Source organism: Fusarium fujikuroi, chromosome FFUJ_chr08 (genome assembly GCF_900079805.1).
Source record: "Fusarium fujikuroi IMI 58289 draft genome, chromosome FFUJ_chr08".
NCBI classification, from domain to species: domain Eukaryota; kingdom Fungi; phylum Ascomycota; class Sordariomycetes; order Hypocreales; family Nectriaceae; genus Fusarium; species Fusarium fujikuroi.
In genome coordinates, this window is record NC_036629.1 from 1866619 (window position 1) to 1887430 (window position 20812).

The 20812-nt window shown below is 48.3% G+C and overlaps 8 protein-coding genes and 1 non-coding gene; 3 read left to right on the forward strand and 6 right to left on the reverse strand.

Annotated features, from left to right (window-relative positions):
* Window positions 1-213: 213 nt before the first annotated feature.
* FFUJ_12402 (uncharacterized protein) lies at window positions 214-3213 on the forward strand (the record flags this gene model as incomplete). XM_023582003.1 has 5 exons in its annotated part: window positions 214-626; window positions 673-1552; window positions 1605-2301; window positions 2350-2579; window positions 2629-3213. 5 exons carry the CDS (start codon window positions 214-216, stop codon window positions 3211-3213), a joined length of 2805 nt encoding a protein of 934 aa, XP_023434603.1.
* Window positions 3214-3330: 117 nt separating this feature from the next.
* Window positions 3331-4557, reverse strand: FFUJ_12403 (related to OYE2-NADPH dehydrogenase (old yellow enzyme); the record flags this gene model as incomplete). Its single annotated transcript, XM_023582004.1, has 1 exon — window positions 3331-4557. The coding sequence occupies one exon, from the start codon at window positions 4555-4557 to the stop codon at window positions 3331-3333; it is 1227 nt and encodes a 408-aa protein (XP_023434604.1).
* Window positions 4558-5949: 1392 nt separating this feature from the next.
* Window positions 5950-7042, reverse strand: FFUJ_12404 (related to lipase/acylhydrolase; the record flags this gene model as incomplete). XM_023582007.1 has 2 exons in its annotated part: window positions 5950-6936; window positions 6986-7042. The coding sequence occupies 2 exons, from the start codon at window positions 7040-7042 to the stop codon at window positions 5950-5952; spliced, it is 1044 nt and encodes a 347-aa protein (XP_023434605.1).
* A 1069-nt stretch (window positions 7043-8111) lies between these two features.
* On the reverse strand, window positions 8112-9315 carry FFUJ_12405 (uncharacterized protein; the record flags this gene model as incomplete). XM_023582008.1 has 3 exons in its annotated part: window positions 8112-8540; window positions 8603-8953; window positions 9013-9315. 3 exons carry the CDS (start codon window positions 9313-9315, stop codon window positions 8112-8114), a joined length of 1083 nt encoding a protein of 360 aa, XP_023434606.1.
* Window positions 9316-9761: 446 nt separating this feature from the next.
* FFUJ_r15 lies at window positions 9762-9877 on the reverse strand. The gene has a single exon (XR_002792817.1). It is a non-coding gene; the product is annotated as a ribosomal RNA (ribosomal RNA).
* A 211-nt stretch (window positions 9878-10088) lies between these two features.
* Window positions 10089-14124, reverse strand: FFUJ_12406 (uncharacterized protein; the record flags this gene model as incomplete). XM_023582009.1 has 6 exons in its annotated part: window positions 10089-11073; window positions 11135-12845; window positions 12899-13100; window positions 13203-13523; window positions 13590-13646; window positions 13696-14124. 6 exons carry the CDS (start codon window positions 14122-14124, stop codon window positions 10089-10091), a joined length of 3705 nt encoding a protein of 1234 aa, XP_023435166.1.
* Window positions 14125-14842: 718 nt separating this feature from the next.
* FFUJ_12407 (uncharacterized protein) lies at window positions 14843-15641 on the forward strand (the record flags this gene model as incomplete). XM_023582010.1 has 5 exons in its annotated part: window positions 14843-14923; window positions 14980-15115; window positions 15167-15311; window positions 15370-15444; window positions 15494-15641. 5 exons carry the CDS (start codon window positions 14843-14845, stop codon window positions 15639-15641), a joined length of 585 nt encoding a protein of 194 aa, XP_023434607.1.
* A 1689-nt stretch (window positions 15642-17330) lies between these two features.
* FFUJ_12408 (uncharacterized protein) lies at window positions 17331-17888 on the forward strand (the record flags this gene model as incomplete). Its single annotated transcript, XM_023582011.1, has 1 exon — window positions 17331-17888. One exon carries the CDS (start codon window positions 17331-17333, stop codon window positions 17886-17888), a length of 558 nt encoding a protein of 185 aa, XP_023434608.1.
* Window positions 17889-18402: 514 nt separating this feature from the next.
* On the reverse strand, window positions 18403-20198 carry FFUJ_12409 (probable isoamyl alcohol oxidase; the record flags this gene model as incomplete). XM_023582012.1 has 3 exons in its annotated part: window positions 18403-19636; window positions 19693-19893; window positions 19945-20198. 3 exons carry the CDS (start codon window positions 20196-20198, stop codon window positions 18403-18405), a joined length of 1689 nt encoding a protein of 562 aa, XP_023434609.1.
* Window positions 20199-20812: the final 614 nt, after the last annotated feature.

Consider the following 20812-nt stretch of genomic DNA (forward strand, 5'->3'; position numbering starts at 1 on the left):
TTTCCTCCCCTAGGCAAGTTAGGCTACCTGCAGGCAGTCTTACATGCATGAGGTGATGCAAGACAAGGGTGCACAGCCTCTAGAGGCAGCCGTAAGGCAATCCACAACCAAGTTTAGTCCTCAAAAGCCTTCGACATAAGATTACAGCCTCAATTCAGTTTCCTTTGCTTCTTTCCTCTCAATTGTGCGATAGCTGAACGGTAATCACTAGCTATGGACCCCCTGTCAATTATAGCCAGTATCGCTGGCATAGCGTCAGCCGGCGCTCAACTCTCAAACACTCTTTTCAAGCTTTTCAAGACAATAAAGAACGCACCCAAGGAGATCCAATTGGTTGCGATTGAGATGTCTGGCTTGACCTCCACTCTTGAGCACTTACACGACATCATCAGAACAGGGCAATCTTATGCAAAGCCACAGTTCTGCGATTCTGTTCGACATGTTGTCAAGAACATCCAGGTGACGCAGGAAGAAATTGACAAGATGGTGGCTGATGAGAGCATGTTGCGGAGGGTCAAATGGCTCAAGGCTTCGAGACTGCTTTCCGACATTGATAAGCATAAGGTCACATTGACTTTGCAGATTGCCATTCTTTCAGCGGCTGTTCTCGTCAAGTCCACCAGCGGGTAAGTACTCATCCGGCAATTGGGACAATGATCCTGACCTTTCCAGCCGTCTATCAACACAAAAGAAAGTAGAAAACCGATTCAAGGCCCAAGCCGAAAGCCTTGTCCTGGCTGGTCAAGCCTCGTTTCAGAATGATGAATCGAAACCAATCCCAGACCCTCCTCAAGAAAGAGCACCAAGTCCCCCAGTTCGCACAAGCAAAAGACTACCAAGTCCCGTGCGTGAGTCTGAGATCCCCGGACACGTAAGAACAGAGGAGCTCTACGGTCAAAGCAAGAATGAAGACAACGCATTTCTTTCTGCGACTGAGAAAGAAGAGGTCCATTCAGCACTTGCGCTAAGTGTAAAGGACCCTGTACTGCCAGAAAGACGCTACACCGTACCTGCGATTGATGATAAAGATGAGGAAGGCATCTCATCTGAAGACGAGGACAGAGTGTCCCGACGTCGCGGAAGGTCGGGGTTTGATCCACTGTCCAGTCGTAGCATTGCGCAATTTGGGCCTGATTTCCACCGACGCGGCGATGCAGCTACATTTCTATACAACCTTGTATTTCTCAACGAGATGCCAGTAAAAGGTAAACGAGATCAGAGCTCACATCTGAGAGACATTGGAAGCGAAGAAAAGACAGAAGTGCGGTACCGACATCAACATTCGGATGATTTGTATGATGATGAAAACTATGACTCTGAAAACAATGAGGGCCCTCGGGAGAGAGTGAGATTCAAGAACTCCAATCCACAAGAACCGGGAAGGATCGTTAATCGCCTGCTTTTGGCTTGGACATCACTGAGCGAAAGCGAGGTTGAGAAGGGGAAACCGGATAATCAGGCCGATAGGAGCAAGGCATTTGGAGAAAGTGACAGCTCCGACAGTGAAGATTCGCTCTACGGATCTGAGGACCCAGATACAACCTGGAGAAGAGTAAGCGGCCCTCAAGTACTGAGAGTGTATAGATATGCTAAGGCTTGGATAGGAAGCAAGATCAGCTCGCAATAGGTTCCTAAAAGAAGAGATCAAGTACAACAATAAGCCGGAGTTTGATCCTCGTGGACGCAGGATACTCAGACCAACACAAACTTCGGGTCGTCCCTTTGGATATACAAATGCACCACCACGAAATAATGGCTCTTCACCAGTATCAGCAGAACCAACTATGCCATACCCGAATGGTGGCTATGGCCAGCCATACGCTCAGGCTCGAAATCCTTATGCACCGTCTCACGGATCTTCAGACCAGACAAGCTGGATGCCTGGTGCATCAAACTCCTCCCATAGATACCCTTTCCCACCACCACCACCTGGAGAGACATATTCGCCCCCATCAACCCAGTCACAGAACCCAGCTACAGAGACAAAACCAGTGAGATCAAAGTTCCAGAGACCTGGTTTTGTTGTTCTGCCACAAACAGACTCTGCAGACTCTGCAGACTATGAGGCTGGGCCAATGACCCCCAAGCTTGACCTCACGTCTGTTAACTTAGGTATCATGAGGCAAGGAGATGAGCCAATCTGGGACTGCGATGCTTTCATGTCTGAAAAGGGTTACCCAGGAAAAGCGATTATGGGTGCACTTATTGGTGATAAATCTGCTAGAAATCCTCACGGATTAGATCTAGCGCATACGTTGATGAAAGGAAGAAGTTTGAAGCTTGTTTATATACGAGGCAATGGTACGTTATAACGCAGACTCTTAACAGGTGAAATTGCTGACGAATTAGACCTCGGTGAAACCTGGTTCATCAATGAACAGCCCGTTTTCTTGCAGTTCCTTCATTCTGGGTACTTGCCTCAGCTCTACCCAGCGAAGGAGACCGATGAGAGAGCCATGAAGGAAGAGTACGTGGCTATCGGAGAAGAATGGGCCAGCTTCGAAGCTTTACAACAACTTGGATTGGTGGTCAAGGGAAGAGACGAAGGACGTGTTTTTTTGGACCCTAGCTCGACATGGGTAAGTTATTTCTTTATTAACTCTGGGTTTCATTGCTAACTTCAGGAAGTCAATGATTAAAGAGCTGGCTACTACGACTCTTCAACTGAGAAGCATGCGACAGAGACGTACCTTTACCTCGACTTTCTATAAACCGCTATCTCTGTTCCAACAAAAACATAGAGTTGAAGTACCCCCACTTGTGGCAACAACAAATTCTCAAACTCAAGCACCTGCTGTGCCAGACAGACGTGCCACAGTCGAGGATGAAAGCGAAGTTGACATTATAGAACTGCCGATAAACAAAGAGCCCAAAAAGACACCAGAAGCAAACACAGACGCCCAGAGCAGTGCGGCACCAAGCACGCTTCAACCACAGATTTCCATCACCCCACCATCAACACCGCAGCAGACCTCACCTGACTATTTGGACACAAGCGAGGTAGCGTCGCACGTTTCTTCAGGGTCGCGCTTGTCTAGGTTTGTGAAGCGTTACAAAACAGGAGGGAAAAAGAACCTGTCTTTGCCTCTGCATCGGCAGAGCTCAAAGACTAGTGGAAACGGAAGTGAGAGCACTGAGTGGCAGGATGATGATAAAAGGCCCCTAACACCAACGGACTCGGGTGTTGGAAGCTCCATTGTCTCGGGGCGATAGGGATCTTGCTTGGCGCTAAGACTCATGCTTTATCATCATAGATCATTCATGGTCTACATCTATGTATCCAAACTTGTATTCGTAGGTAGCATGATGAGAATACATGTGACTTGACATCTACTCCTTTTTGTAGAATTGATAATCCGTATATCCAACGGCATTGTCCTCAAAGGGCCCATAAAACGTCTTTCGATCATACGCCTGCAACGGCCATCCATTCCTCAATCTCTCCACCAAGTCAGGGTTACTGATAAAATACCTTCCATACAACAGACCATCATACTTTCCACTCTCGACGACACCCCATGAGGTAACGTCATTGAATCCACCAGCGGAAAAGAATGGCGTATCCCCAAAGATGGAACGGAACAGCGACAGATCAACGGTAGGTAAACCCCAAGAGCCCAAGAACTTCTGCTTCTCCTCCTCCGAGAAGATCTGCTCATATCTTGGCTCAACGAAACTAACATATGAAAGCTTGGGCAAGCGGGACTTCAGTTCACGACATAGGTGGCTCCAGGTTTCGACGCGCTTCTCGCCACGGGCCTGGTTAAACAGGCCAAAAGGGGTTAGACGAATAGCCAGGTTCTCTTGGCCAATCGCATTGGCTAGTTCCTCCATCAGTTCAATTGCAAAGTTACATCTTTTCTCTTCGGAACCGCCATAGTGGTCCGTTCGTTTGTTGATGTTTGACGAGAGAAATTGCTCGACAAGGTATCCGTTTCCACCGTGGACTTCGACACCGTCGAAACCAGCTTCAATGGCATTCTTTGCGGCATTGACGTAGTCACTGATAGTACTCTTGATCTTATCCACGGTCATCTCGATGGGCGGATAGTCTGCAATCTTAACGGGCGTGGTACTGTGAGGTGGAGGATATGCGAAGGTCTCGTGAGGGTCATCCCATGGTGTTGCCGAGGGGGCCAGAGTAGGAGTCCCCGTCAATTGGGGAATGTTGGCGCGACCGGAGTGCCAAAGCTGGGCATACATATAGCCTCCTTTGGAATGGACAGCAGAAACAACCTTCTTCCAGCCTTCTACCTGTTCAGGTAGGAAAATACCTGGAACGCCTGGCATTCCGTTACCCTCAAGTGAGGGTGGAAGGCCCTCAGAAATAATGAGGCCACCATCGGTTGCTCGTTGAGAATAGTATTCGACCATCAGGTCATTAGGAACCCAGAGTCGGTTGGGCTTCTCAGGCGTAGACTCAGTGTTCACCGGAGTTCCCCGATTTCTAGTCAGAGGTGCATGGATAATGCGGTGCTTGAGATGGACTTTTCCATTTCCAATGTCAAGAGGAGTGAAGAGCTTGGAAGAAGCTCCGGCATCGATGATATCGCCCATGGTGCAGTATATCGCGAAGTTCGGAAGGTGTGTCTTATGTCTTCAGGGGTTTGCGAGGTTTTAGATACTTAAACCATTGTACATAGACAAACCGCCGATATCAGAGTCTGATATGTCATCCTATACAGGGTTCCAAGAAACCGGAACGGTCTGCAGAGACCAATACCGGCCTTGGTCTGGTGTCTTGGCTCCATAGATGACACCTACGCCACCTCGGCATTCTCCATAGACAAGGACCATATTCTTTAGTCTCTGGGAATCTTGGCAAATATTGTGGACTGATACCGATTACAGGCGCAAGATTGAGTTGATGTGACGTTTTTGACGACCCGACGAATCGACAGGCTTGCAGCTTGAGAAACCCGGTCCTTGGTACCGACGTCAATGTTTGGACGATGTAACGGCGGTCCACTCTAATGGAGATAAGAATGGGGATGAGTATTTGCGATCGTTGAATGATAAGCGGTGATAAGGTCATAGTTGGGTCTAGAAAAGACACTAGATCTGGGAAATGGAGCGTTATCATGGCAATCTCCACGAGCTTACAAATTCAGATCAATCGAAGCGAGTTCCCAGTGTGCTCCGGAATGAACGAACTTTTCCCGCAAGGAATAGACGGTTGGTGAATTCAGGCGTCAATTGGATACGTTTCTACGGCCTTCATAATATCTAGGTATTTAATGGAAGCAGGCAGTTGTTTAATCCAGGCAAGTGCAAGAACATTTGAGGAATTCGTTGGGGCCGGGCTTTGAAAGGAGCTCTTTTTATTGCCGGTCTAAAGAAAGGGCCTTCAAGCCGCAGGATAAATTGATAAGTGTAACCTTTCATGCTATACTGGCCACTTGGATTGCCTGGCAGGCCTTCGTATATGCTCAAAGAGAGGACTTTGGTCAAATCGAAGTCGATGACCTTCACATGACCCGTTTCGAGATCCTCCAAAGCCGAATATCTGATCTCTTTGACCACCGCGATAAAATGGTACCCTTCCTGAAAGCGGTCAGGGATGCTAACGCGAGTAGTGATGTATAAGCCCTTTTGGCGGCCGAAATCTCATTTGGGCAAGATATCGCTGGTATCAACAATATGATCAGTCGACAGCTGAGTGCAATGGCGAATGCTGGTTTGTCACCTAAAACAAACGAAGTTCACACACTTTAGCAGCTCTCATGGAAATCGACCCTTCATAAAATTGGTTTGACAAGTAACCCGGCAAGTTAGGGTATTAGATGTGGATTTCCTCTCCTCGGTACTCCGTAGTTTACAATCTGTCAAATAGAAGCTGTTTAAATTGCGTTTATCATCATTCAAGAATACTTCTCGTCGCATTTGAACCCATTCAGACTTTACAGAAGCTTGCTTTATTCAGAATTTCTCTAATACCGTATCTCGACTTCACCATCCTAGAGCTGCCTTGATTGAGGCCTCGAGGAGCGCACCGCCTTTGGCCTGCGTAGCAGCATTTGGGTGATAGTCACATCCTGAATCAGAACCCTGAGTAGGCCAATCAACCAGATGGGTCTTGACACCAGCCAGCTGCTGCATAGCATCCTTGAGTACTTTGACATGTGTGGACTTCTGCGCATCAGCCGCGGTAGGGTAGTAATCGCTGAGGAGCGGAGAGGACACAAAGAAGAACTGAGCCTTCGGGTAGTGTGGTTGTATACTCTTGACCAACTTAACCAGAGCTTTAGTCAGGTCTGCTGGGTTGACTGGCTGGCGCACGTTGAGGTAACTAAAGTCATTCGTGCCAAGGTTGATCACAACAGCGTCGGGAACCCACGAACTGGGAAACGTGAAGCTGTTGTCGGCATCGTTGGCTCCGTATCGCGTGTAGAGAACTGGCATCGTTGGTGAAGTATCAGGAGGGTTCTGGGCATAGTTGCGGATAAGACCCTTGCCACTCCACGCAACGACACTATAATCCGCCTTCAAAGCCCTCGCTGCAACAGCACCATATGTCTTGCTGTTGTCCTGCAGAACAGCTGAGTCGACACAAGGATTAACGCCATCAAGACCGTAGCCAACGGTGATGGAGTCTCCAATGATCTCAATCTTGCGCTTTGGTGCTACGTTCTCGACCAGTTGGCCATCCGTGTTAACGCCTGTAACCCGGAAGACACCGAAAGATGCTTCGGACCGCTTGCGAAGTTCAACGGTATGGGTACCCTTTGTGAGCTTTGGAGTCGAGATCGACGTTCCCTCTATATTTTTAATGAGGATCGGACTGCCACCGTCGATAATCAGATCTGCGCTTGATGTGCCGGTGATACCGTCGATCTTGATACTAGCGGTAGTTCCCTTGAAAGTGAAGGCAACTCCGGTGCTCGGCCAAGTGAGCTGCTTGGTCGCCGGGTTCACTCTTCCGACAAATCGATAGCTCTAACCTCAAAGATTAGTAGTGTCTACTGCTGATGGTCGTGAGACTTACAGGCAGTGAAGCTGCCGACACAGCGGTCATAAAGAGGGTCAACACAGCCACCTTCATCTTGACCGTGCCTTGTATCCAAACAGACAGCGAAGCAATCAATGATTGGCAAGACTTTCGATGAGAGGAAAGGACATTTCATCACCTTATATACTTTCACGCATCTCCTGATCAATCCTGGAGACTTCGGCAGAGACTATCCGAATTTGCCTAAATAGGCAAAGCACGGCTGTTTACAAGGTTTCTGTTTCATAAATCATCCACCACTTACAGTGTGCTCCGTCCTATTAAATTGAGACGATCCAACTGTCTCTGTATTTCTCCGGCCCTTCGTACAGCTTCCGGCCCGAAACGAGAACCTTGCGCCCGGGTCCTTCGGAGGAGCCAAAGGAGTATCTCAGCCTCATGCAATGATGAGCATCGGGCGTCCTAGCACTACTACCTACGATTAAGCTCATTTGTAGCCGATTTCCTCAACGCGTTACTAGCTGCGGTCATTCATTCAGAGAGGCATATTACTCGTATGCTCCGCTCGGTCCACACTAGCAAATCCGGATAAGAAACTCGTGGGTGCATGGCCGATTCAGTTTGGATGGTGATTCCTACGGCGACTACACTTTTCGCTGGAGGCATGACAAGCGGCTAAGCCACCATATAAGGAGCAGTGAATGATGTTGGACCGGTGCGACTAGAAGATTCAGGGTATGGGTTAAATACAATAGATGGAAGGACCTTGGCACAAGTAGTTCACTATGGCTGTGGAAGAACTGTATTCTGCCCGGTGCATGTGGATGTAGCTGGTAGAAGCTACGCGAAGGCTATCAGCCAGATACGTTTTATATTTGTAGTTTGTGACTGAGAGCACAAATCAGCACGGAGAACCCATTTATGATGATATTCGCTTGCTTATCATCTTGAGAGTAGCTTGTGATGAACTTGATTACTCTTGAACCAGTTTGCCTCTAAAGTTGTTACAATAACGAAGCGAATGAATTCCTTTAGCTGCGTAGATCAGACCTAGTCACCCATTCATTACGATGCTCCAAGTTCCGTTATACCACCTCGAGACCATAATATGGATCCCACGTTTGCCTCTTGACATTCAATGAATGCCGCTTCAAGCCTCGGTTTATATCTCAGATGGTCGCCAAAGGGGCGAAGAGGGCGTGATGTTTTTAATTCTTTCTGTGGCCGCAGCGTATTCATCATCATTGACGTACGGCTCGCCTTGAGGGCTAGAAAACCCCCCCAGGAGAAGAAGTCGCCGATCGTCAAGTTCTGGCCAGTCCATCCCGTCCTCAACGCAGCCTGGCTGTGGCGGGTTTGGCGGGAGTCTCCTCTCATACTTATCTCGGAATATGTGATAGTATGCAAATGCGTGATATGGATGCCATCGTGGTCTATTAACGCTTGCTCCATGGATAGGAAATGGACAAGTTAAGTTTTCTTCGAATGGGGTAGTGAGGAACTTGACCAAGGCATCGAATTGCTCTTGGGTCGGTGGATAAAGAGTTCTGGGGCCTCTGATCAAGTCACCATGGATCCACATGGCATTGCACTGTTCCAGGCGAAACACTCGTCAGCTCTTGGTTTATATCATGAGGAGCCAAAATATCATACCTCCTGTTCAGTCTCGCCGCGATCGAACACAATGACGCCACCGAGGATCTTTGACTCAGCCCAATAGCCAGCAACATCGGCAGGACCTTTTGGATATTGCTCAGGATATCGGTATGCTCGATGACAAAAGGCGATGGGAGGAGGATCATAGTATCGACGTGACTTAACTCCACGTTCCTTTTCTTCCAGTACACTTTGTCTCCAATCTTCATATAATTTGTGCTTGTGAGCGCCATCATCGAGGCTAAAGAAAAAAGCGCCAATCTGATGACAAGTGACGGCAACGATTTCGATTAGCCGAAGGCTGAACGTTTCTGACACAGGCACTGTATCTGCGAATGCTTTTATAGTCTGAACAAGTGTGAGCTTACATACTGAAGGTTATTGACGGTTCCCAGGTCAAAACGCACCTTCGAGTCTAACTGTAGTTGTGATGGGTCAAACTGTTTCATGAACTCGCGGGCTTTGTCTATATATCCGGGACAGATCTCGGCATGCTGAAGGCTATGAACAGGATGATCTCGGATATAGTCAGAACTGTCTCTCAGAGACTTTTCAGTGGGAAGTCCATCAAGAATTTGGGCATACACGAGCTCGGCTACCTCTGTGCTCAAAACATTCCTCACAGCTCTTTCGAGCATATTCCGATGTTCATGCCCCAGTACTTCCAGAATAGCCGAACCTTGTGAAGCTGGACTTGAAGGGGATGACATGGCAAAGTAAGTGCTTGAGACGTTCTGCATTAGTGGCTAGCATTGGGTGGTAATGTGCTCACCAAGTCACATGGAAGTGCGGGGCTTCATGTTCGAGATCATCTTGCCGTTTCCAGAGGCAAGCAACATTAAATTTCAAAGACGCCGACGCTCATACGACGTAAACAGACCCAGGATGATCACAACCAGAGTATCTCAGTAAGCAGCAGGCTTTGACGTAATAACCGAGGGCATTTGTAATACTTGCCTTGATTAAGTATGTCGAGGAATCTCGGCAACATGAAAGTCAAAAGTCCTTACAGTAGATTTATTTGAGATAAAGGGTTAATCTCCAAGGCCCAGTTCTTACTGTTGTTGTTTGTTTCTTGTAGTGGTGGTTTGAATCAAGAGAGCCGGCTAAGGTGGATATCGTGGGGACAGCAAAAATTAGTTTCAACACCAAAAAAACATACAACACCGGGGATTCGCTGGTCGTCACCGACCCAACTACTAATCCAGCGCTTCGCAGCTTGACTATGGGAGAGCGGACGGGATCCCGTATTTTCTACGAGCTATGGTCGTATGTGGCAGATATCAGCCATATTCAGCTTATGGCACTTAGCTTTTCTGACTTGTGAGAATATCCAAGCCTTAGAGGAACAATCATCAGAAATCTCGGATCGATATCCGATACCAGACAGATTCCGGCTGGCAGCAGTCGGCATTGTGTTGCGTCTGCTTTCAGACTCGTTCCAAGATAAAAAATAAACTATCCATGTTAGAACTCTGTCATATCAATACGCTCCATATGCCTCAAGCTCCCTCAAAATATTATCTCTCACAAATTCTTTGGCAATCATCGATGGGGTTTTCCCCCTCACATCTTTCGTACAAGGGTCCGCACCTGCCCGTAGGAGTACCTTGACAACCTCTACATGCCCATACTCCACAGCCCATGACAACGCAGTTCTTCCACCGCCATCAGGTCGTTCAAGTTGAACTTTTCCATCGCTGACAAGAGCTTGGACTGTATCGGGTGAATCGGTTTGAATAGCCCATGCCAGCGGCGTCCAAGCATCGATGTCTTCGGCGTCAACTCCTGGACAGCCTGCTTTGAGTAGCTTAACAAGAACTTCATAGTGGCCGCGGGCACTTGCCCAAGATATCGCGTTTCGCTTGTCGTTATCGATGCTCGCCTTGTCGAGTTTTGGGTGCGCCAGAAGGACCTCAATAACCCCAACACAGCCATTGCCTGCTGCCCATGAGAGAGGAGATCTCCCCTTGTTGTCTTTGGCATTGATATTGATACCAGGAAGCTTCAGCAGTCTGATCAGCGTGTCAGCCATATCATCCCCAGCAGCCCATGATACTGCTGTGCGCCCAGTCTTGTCCATGTGGTTGATGTTAATACTGTGAAGCCTTGCTAGAGTTGACATGATCGAGTGGTGGCCTCCACCAACAGCCCAGAAGAAAGATGTGGCTCCAGCGTTGTCAGGCTGACCAGCGTTGCAGAGCCTTTGTTTCAGAAGTTCCTTGACGATACCGTCATGCCCGACCCCACATGCAAACGACAGAGCAGTCCTCCCTGCCCTCCCTGGCTCGTTTACGTTGGTTCGAATGTCTACTAGTAAAGCCTTAACGCATGATATTCTACCATGCTCAGACGCAACTGTAAGCGCTGTCTGCCCTTCAATAAGCCTAGCATTAGGATCGGCGCCAGCAGCAAGAAGAGAAGGCACAATGCGGATGATGGCCAAGTCGTGATACCCAGTAAAGGCTCTGGTTCATTGTATCTTGGTCAGGTCCATTCGTACGTATTATATCATCCAGTGCTGTAGACAAATTGAATTGCGATGCGACAATAAGAGGATCCAAATCAGCGAGGTCGCTTTCTATCAATGTTGAAGCTCGCACGCCGTAGAAGCTTAGCCAATTTCGGCAATTCGCTGTGTTGTTGTCTAGAAGTGACTTGGCAGCATCTTGGAGGTCATCAGGCGCACTCTCTTCGCACATAGAGAAGTGCTCTGCCCAATGTAGACACGCGTATGTGTAGAAAGGGTAGTCTGAGACCACAGAGTCGCAGATATTGGGATGCTGTGCATCTGGCTCCCGAAATAGCACGTCAGATTCGAGATCGAGATCTCCTTGTTCCCAAAAGTCCCCTTTGAAATCCCCCATCGGCAATTCAACCAAAAAATCCGTGTCTTCTGCAACAGCGGTAGTTGGCGAGTCGCGTGTCGGAAAGAAGTTAATCGCGAAATCATCAAGAAGAAGGTATTGTATACAAACAGTTGCCAACTGGAGAGCGGATTTTTGGGCGTTTATGAGACGGATAGTAGAAGAGTCTTTCGCTTTCTCAGGGTCCTGATCTAGGAGAAATTCCTTCAACGATTGGTGAACTAAAGAAACTTGTTGTCCAGTAACTCTGGCCAGTGAACCTAAGATGCCCTGCACAGTATGAGCGATGGAGTTATGGGTATCCTGCATGATGTCCTCAGCAGTAGTATGTTGAGGTTCCATTGTAAAAGCGATGTTGAGCTCGTTAAGGGATAGAGGTCTTGAGCATGCCAACAGGAGGTTGAGTAGTTTCGACGCATCCTCTACATGATCCTCAGGAATAGCAGAAATATATCGATGGTATATCTCGGCGAGGCCCTCTGGAATACCTGCAATGATCTTCTGGAACTCTTTTCTTGAAGTAAGAAGACTCTTCTCGATTGAAGCGAGAACCATATGAATCCACAGAAACGTTCTATCAGCTTTGGAAGTTATGGCTTGGCATAAAAAGTCCTTGATCTCACTTGAGAATTGTCTGTTGAGAGAGATCTCATGGATGCGCTGCTGTATAAAAGTCTGGAGGTCCTCGGTGTAGCCTGTTTGGCCGTCATCAATTGAGATCTGAGACTGGAGGGCCTTCTGGCTGTTCGCATAAGATTGATAAAGAAATGGACGGCTGGTAATGAGAAACTTGATATGACTATCGCCCTTAATCGACTGAGGTGGTTCGGCGAGCATTTCAGCTATCGAGATGAGCAGCTGGTGACACGAAACCTTCTCGCATTCGTCCAGGGCATCCAGAATAACATAGATGGGCCCTATTTTTGGATCCGTGGTTACTTTCAGAAAGATGCGCCAGAGCGAGGCGAAAGATTGAACGATACTTGACCCTTGCTTCTCGAAGGCGGCACGGATATGACGAATTAGTGAGCGATGGCGATCAATAATTTGGAGAATAAGACCAATAAGCACTGCTCTGCCGTCTGTCTGCTTATTCTTATTTTGGCACAAGTAGATCAGAACGTTGCGGGACTTGGTACGGGCATCCTCAAAATATTGGGCCAATGAGTAAGACAGCATCGTCTTTCCGCAGCCTGGATGTCCTGTTAGCCAGAGGAGAGCATTGCTGCTCTTTTCAAGCCATGCGATGAACAACTGATGGCCGCGAATCCACTGGCATGTCCCGGGCACTGGTTTGGGGGGCGGTTCCACGTCTTTTGTGACATCATGGTCGTTGAGAAGAGTCATACAAGTTCTTTCCAAGTCACTGAGAACTGAAGTCCTGGTTAAGAAGGCTTGGTAAAGAAAAGAGTATTAAACTACGTACCAAGAGTAGACGAATGGGTGCTAACACGCTTGAGTGCCGGACTACTATTCGATGACTGCAAGACAATTCTTCGAATGGCTCTTGCTATCTTGAGATAGCTTTCTGTTTCGCCAGAGAACCGACAGATTGTCTTATGATCCTCGGACATGGGAATAGGTTCCTCATTAGGGAGTGATAGTGTGGCAGATGCTCGGCTCACGATCTGTTCACCGTGTGAGTTATTTTCAAAAATAATAAGAATGCAAAAGCCAGCCGCAGGAACTAATTGCTAATGGCGGTTATGCGCTACAACAAATCCACTCACTAAAGAAGACAGCGGAGGGGTTGGCTCGGTCTCGAAACACGAAACTACAGAGATGCTTCCGAGACGAACACGTGCCGACATGGCCAAGTCTTGAAGCGCATCTGAGTCGTAGATCAAATTGTTTAGGAGATCCGTCCTCACTGTTCGAGGTCCAACTCCGGCAGACGCGGTAGACCAAAACGTGTTGACAATTGCACCGCAAACGCTGCCAAGATTTGCAGCAGTGCTGCCACGGTGGGGAGTCCCTAGAAACACGACACCTATGATTGAGTTCAACACCTCACCATATAAGTGGTTATCTTGATGAGCAGTCACAAGTGCCTGGAAAGAGTCAGCTAGTCTTATAGGCCTGTACGCTTCATTTCGACATTGCACAAGCTTACGTACCTGTTTAAAGACAATACCACCGAGACTGTGGCATATGAAGACGACAGAGCGTTTTGCCTGTTTTTAGTGTTAGATTGGAGTTCGCGTAGAGGAGTAAGGCAAGTACATTTTCCGAATCCCCGCGGATGTCCCTCAGCAAGATTAGAAGGTTCAGGGCATACTCCTGAACACGTTCCGACGACTGAGAGAATATCTTGGATGGGTAGCCATAAGTGTAAACGCGACATCCAGGTAAATGACTAGGAAGAAGATCCCGAAGCCACAGAATGCCGGTTGGTTTATGGGTCCATGTTGAGAAGGCATCCCCGTTAAGGCCATGGACTGCAACAATGTCAACTGGAAAACTGGTGGTTCCAGACAGATCCGACGCTGGTTTGCTTTCGGCCAATTTGAACAGACCATTCTTTTCTGCGGGGTGTTCCGCTGATCCCGGTAAAGCAACCGAAGCAGACTGGCTCTGGGTCTCAAGCGCGGAGCCACTAGGCAAGTCTGATCGCTTGAGAACACGGGCCTTGAAGCGATGGACGTGCTTCATCATGGAGAGGGTTTGATGCTCTTCTCTGGAGTCTGTACACTGCAGACCAGATAGGAAGATACAAATGTTGGTTGTAGATGAGCTGATTTTGGTATCAGACCCTCCTCAACGGAAAAGTTGACGGGCCGCTGCAAAGCCCCTGTCAAGGGGACCAACAGCTGAACACTGAGATGCATTGCTGCGAGATACTGTCACCTCCTCTGAAACAAAATATGGGTTTTCGGTGACGTGTAGGGTCGAGATGATAGAGCGGACGGTCTTGATTTATTGGCTATACTACAACAGAAACTTGACCGACTTTAAGCCTACGGGGACAATAGCTCAACCACTGGTGGTAACAGACACAAATGCCCTATCCGTGTAAACTAGTAAATGCCTCGATCTTGGCGTGATGTCAACATACTTGCTGATACATGTACTCAGCCTTTTATCAGCAGAAAATACGAGACTACACGGGACGAAAGTCTATCATGCTCAAATGTTTACCTAGAGAATCTTGAGCTTTTCCCCTCCCTTGTTTCTCTCTTCATTTTGATTGCGTTATCTCTCTTATCCTCCATTGGGGGCGAAAAGGTTAAAATTCTGGAGATTCCACTCTCCACCGTCACGTGAAGGCAAAGTTGATTAGGCAATTTTCTTTCAACCCCGCTGAGGTTTTCTCATATCGCGCCAGCAGACCATTATCATTAAATAAATATATTGAATTGATTATACTATCATGGCAACAGGAATATCACTTACCGTCATTGGCAATGGCAATGCCGGCAAGAAGACCCTTATCGGAAGCCTCATATACAAGGTAGGCCCCTTTAAACCAATACTCTGGATCATCCAACGAATGCTAACCCTGATGAGTGCGGACTCGGGCTGCCGCAATTGGGAGAGTTGGAGGGCGAGGGTATCAAAAGTTTCAATGAAATAGTGCCTTTTTATGAGAAAAAGGGTTATGTTCAATCCTTCTACGCGCCATCAGGATTGGTGACCGTTCAGAGTACGTGTCCCAAAGAATCTCATTTTCCTTGCAGACTAACACTATCTACAGAACTTCAAGAACCTGATTATACCATTTGGGTGGTCGATGGCTCTGATTCATCAAGCTGGAACTCGTCGGCCGAAAAGCTAGGGCGCCTTTTGTTGAGTGGTGAGATTCAGCCACGAAAGAAACTCATTATAGCAGTGAACAAAATGTAAGCGCACTAGTTCCTGAACTTTGAAAATAAGCCTTGACTCATTACTGGCGTACAGGGACTCTACCAATTGGTATGAACAGACGTTTAAAGACGTAGTTCATGTATTCAGAGCAGCAAACTTGGAGGATCGGTATGAGCTAACTTTTCGATCATAAGCACGCGAGACTAATCGATTATAGCACTTCTATCATCCCAGTCTCCGCCCTCAAAGGAGACAACATACTACCAGACACGAAGGAACCTTCGTGGGCGGGGAACATATCTTCGGAAACTTATGGGGGCTCAACACTAGTATCGGACAAATGTTTGACGCTTTTACTTGGGTAAATATAGTTATGTCTACATCAAGTCTTCCCGCAGATTGGCAGAGCGAGTGAGCTATTATCGAAGTCGCATGGTATCATCCTTGCAGGGCTAGGAAGAGTCCTAGGGACCATAATCCTGCAGGGGAGGCGCGTTAACAACAACGCAGACGAGTAAATTTAGACAACCAGTTTATTCAGTAATCCACGGCCTTGGTGAGTTGGAGCTAGATGATTAAATGCGGGGTTATTATGATATGGTGGATGGATGTATTATGCATTACACGTATGACGTTCAAACGTTGACAATGAGGCTGAGTCCTAGCGGTCATGATTGACCTAAACTTGGCACCAAGGCCAAATCCGGAGACTCATATCGCCCTCCACCGCTGATTTGGAATGAAATGATCATAACCGATTATAGCCAGGCCCACGATTTGCTAAGTTTGCTATGAGACAGGTAAATGACAGCCCTCTTCGGTTCACGTGCGGATCTTCTTTTTTCTTTTTCATAATGCGGAAGCCGAGTCACGAATATTTCCCTGTGGTCCCAAGCAAATAGTTGCAGCTTTCTAGAGTACAACAGGTATGCAAGAATGCTGACAGACGCGTCAAGTCCGCCTGTCCAACTGACAACTGCACTTATGCTGAGAAAGGACTTTGGTCACTGCCGGCACGCATATGTCGCGCATTACAGAGATACATCCTCATTGGGTCAAAAGCTTTGCGTTTTTTGGTCTGATGCTAATAATATGGGGGCCGAGCCACCTAACCAGAATTGTTGATTCCATGCGATGTGTCCCAGCGTGATCGCCACGTTCCGATTTTTGGTACTTGAGTGAGTGTCTGGAGATTTCACCTTCCTTTGGGGTAGTTTTTGGCTTATTGAGCATCGTGGGCATTCCAGGAGCTTGGCGCTATGATGGCAAGGACACCGCTGAGTGAGATTGTAATGCCTGACAGTGTAGAAAGCTTTGACAGTTATAGCGCCGGATGTCGTCAAAGCCGAAGCGGCCGAGCCTGTTCAATCAGGGTGTCTTCCAATTTTAATCCACTGCCTTGACAGAAAAAATGGAAAGCATGGTACTCGGATAGTCGGCAACACAGGCATCACCATGCAAAGTAAGCTTCTCCGACTTGACAAGCACTAGCATCGCACAAACAAATCCTATGACTTGAAACATAAGCAGCCTGTCAAAAAAGCACTTCCATGCTCCGGCCAATAGCAAAGCTCTTACTCAGATAAAAATAAGAATCTCATCATTCATTCCACGTTGAGGCGCAGTCTTTGGGGGCTAGTGTAAACTGCGCTTACAGCTCACTAAATGCCGAGAAACAGTCAGCTCCGCTCAGCCATGCTAGAAACATATTTTGACCAATGGGAACAGAGATAATCCTGGGTTGACAGGTCTCGGAGGGGAGCTCTTCCGGTGAAGGCTGAGTTGGACCGCTGGTTGCTATTCCCAGCTGAGGCGGTGGCACAGAGAGATGAGTTACACTATGATGATGATGATGGTGGTGATGACTTGGAAAAATCTCAAATAGATTGCTGATAGATTCAAATGTCTATATAATGGATGAGAGATCCGGTCTACTGGCAATACTCTCATCACCATCACAACAACACTAACAACCAAACAACTCACACTTTCACACTGCTCAAAGACTTCAACTTTCACTTCAATTTCAACTTCATAACTCACAATCCATCAAAATGTTCTCCAAGATCGTCTCCGCTACTCTTCTCCTCGCTGCCACTGTCTCCGCAGCACCCGCCTCCAAGACTGTCCGCTCAACCCCTGACAAGACCGTCACTCTTACCGGAGTAACCCACTCCGTCAACGCCGGCCTCGGCGGTCTTCGCTTCGACCCCGACAACGTCGTCGCTGAAGTCGGCGACGTTGTCGAGTGGCACTTCCTTCCCAAGAACCACACCGTCGCCCAGTCCAGCTTCGGTGAGCCCTGCGAGCCTCTCGCCGACGGCAGCGGTTTCTTCGCCGGCTTCAATTTCCCTACCCAGGAGGGCCAGGCTCCTGATGTCTTCCAGATTGTGGTTGAGGACTCCAAGCCCATCTGGTACTACTGTGCTCAGCAGATGGGTAACCACTGCCAAAATGGCATGGTTGGTGTAATCAACCAGAACTTTGATAACCAGGACTTCAGCCTCCGTAGACACAAGGAGCTTGCCGCTGAGACTGTCAAGTCGGTCATCCCCCCAGTTCAGCAGGGTGGAAAGGTCATTCCCAACCCCAACCCCAACGGTGGCTTCTAAACGGCTTAGCATATGAGGTGTCAGGCATTGGCACATCGTCTTTTAACGAATATTGACTTCACATTGGCGAAGAGGTGGTGGCTTATGGGATAGAATAGGGTTCGGACTAGGATTGCATTCACCTTTACATCTCCTTCATTCTTTTCGAGATATATATATTCAGACTTCAATAGATTGTTCCTTTATTCATATGGAAAGCGCTGAACTTGACCTGTTGCTACGACATATTGCAACGACTGTGCTATACCTGCTTAGAAATGCACGCCAACATTCGGATTTAATGTATTAGGTTAACCATCAAGATCTTTAATTCGTTGACCAACCCTCACTGTCATCGAAGGATGCTGTTCAGAAACATGTCACGTGGAGAATAAAGGTGTATAAACACAGGTCGTTAAGAATTCTAGTAATATATACCCCGTGAAATGCTAATACCCCATGCTATGCAGATTATGAATGCTGTATTGTATGATATAATTGAAATATGTGCTAATAGAAGAAGTCATTACAAGTCTTACGCCCTGCACATGCGACCATCATTGGCCACGGTCCAAGCCTCGCTCCCAACACCCTTGAAGTTATAGAAGAAGGAGTTAGGATCCCACTTCCTCTTGATGGTGCTCAGGCGGTTCCAGTTTGTACCGTAGAAAACGTTCTTCCAATCAGGCTCGTTGAAGTCAGCCTCGTTCATGTAGGTGCCACTTCCAGGAGTAACAGCCTTAAGCTGAGGCATGTAGACCTCGGTGATCTTCTTCTGATCAGCGATCATGTCAGACCAGCGAGTTGAGTCCCAAAGAGTTCCAAACTGCAGGGAAATAGCGGCCTTACGCCAGTAGGAGGGGACACCGTTGGAGACGCCAGGGTAGGCCTCAAACTTGCCGCTGCTACCAGCGACGAGAACACCAGCGGTACCAAAGCTGCGCAGGACCTTGATGAAATTGGCGTTATCAGTCTCAAGAACAGATCTGGGAATAAGACGACCGCCGAACTGGAACTGAGAGGCCTCCAGGTGGCCACCGGGCAGAGGGCCGTTGTAGAGCTCGTAGTGGTCACGGAAGCTGAGGGTGGTGTATGAGACGGTGGGCGTGAGGCCAGCCTTGGAGAGGTAGGCCGTGAAAGGAGCGAGAACCTCATCACGGACGTAGTCGCCAGTAGAGTTGGCAATGGTGACAGGCTTGATGGAGAGATAGGCGCTGGTGAGGATGTAAGTGACTGTGGCGTCGTGATCAATCATGGCGGGCAGAAGCTCGTGGAACTTGGCGACAGCATTGTAGAAGACATCCTTGTCAGTGCCAGCAACGAGCGTAAGAGTGGCACCACCGATGGTAGTGGTCTTGTGAGCTCGAACAGTCATAGAGGTGACGATACCAAAGCTGGCACCGCCACCGCCGCTGAGAGCCCAGTAGAGGTCACTGTTCTCAGTGGCAGAGGCACGAACAATACGACCAGCAGCAGTGACAACCTCAAACTCGAGGGTGTTGTCAGCACCAAGACCGTAGCTGGAGCTGAGAGGGGAGTGACCACCGCCCAGAGTGAAGCCAGCAAGGCCTACAGTAGGGCACTCACCAGGGACACTGGTAAGTCCCTGTGAGTCGGCATACTCGACACTGTCGAAGCCCTGGATACCAGCACCAAGCTTGAAAGCAGGGCCGTTGTAAGTCTTGTCAGCCCATTGAACGACCTCAGTATTCTTAAGATGATGAGTCCAAATAGCGAGGCCGCCAGCACCAGTAGATCGACCAAAGTAGCTAAAAGCGATAGAGTTAATAAGGTTATCGAACTTAAATCTGGGGTTGAAACGTACTCATGCGCCGTGTTTCGGACGACTAGCCGAATGTTGTAGTAGCTTGCGAATTGAACGGCGGCAGCTACTTGGCGAGCATTCGAGACCTTTACGGCGTAGCTAACGTAGTTTCCAAGGGTGCAGGGTTTCTCCTCCGCTGTGAAAGCGTCACAGCTCTGATTGGCGAACCAATTCTGCATCACCGACGATGAAGTCTCGATGCTAATTAGGGTTAATTGGTGGCGTTCAGCGCTAGAAAGTTGGAAAACCTACTGTGTCATGGGCCACTTCCACGCATCCTTGACGGCAGCGCAAGCCGCCTCGTCGTAGTTGGGGTCGTGGCATGGCGAGCCAAGGGGGACAGTCTTGATGAGAGCGCCATTGACGGTGGTGTTGAACTTGGCCCAGACGCTATCGGCGGGCCAGCACTTGTCGCTGGGAAGACAACGACAGCTAGCGCTTGTGGCGCTGGAGCTATCGATGAGAAGTGCTAGAGGCAGAAGCGCCAAGGAGAGGAGGGACTTCATTTTGAGGGTAGTTTGGAGCGGAATGAGTGACAAAGTGGCGTGGTTAGGCGGGACAGAATGAGTATTTATTCACGAGAATTTTAGCATTTACAAGCCCCCTAATCTGTCTATGGATAACTAGTCCACGAAGTGCAGGCTTTGGATCCTTCAGCTCTCACCGCGCACTAGCAAGCTTTGTTGATTGTTGGTTCATCTTTGACTCTGCGATGCCATGCTGCCCTCCCGCGCGAATAACCCTTCTTGGCAGGTCCCTCATGGGGGATGTGCATTAAGATGCCAGGGGGACCTATATGGGGTTCTGATAGCCGACTTACCCGAGGTAGAGAAGGGTTCCAAGCGCCGGAGATTAAATATGAAAGAAGAAAAAACCCATGTTGATCCCGGTTGTTCCAGCCGGAATCCAACCGCCTTGGCAATCGACGAACCCAGTCATAGCCACGTGTGGATGATCTTTGCAAAGAAATCGGTTGACATGACATGACATTGCGGATCAGAGGAGAGGGGATTTTGCTCAACTATGGATATCTTCTTCTGAGTCAAGTAGTTTAAAGTCAAAGCCAAAGAGGTCATCCACATTCGCCACTCTTGACAGAATCTTCAACGGGGCCCCCGCA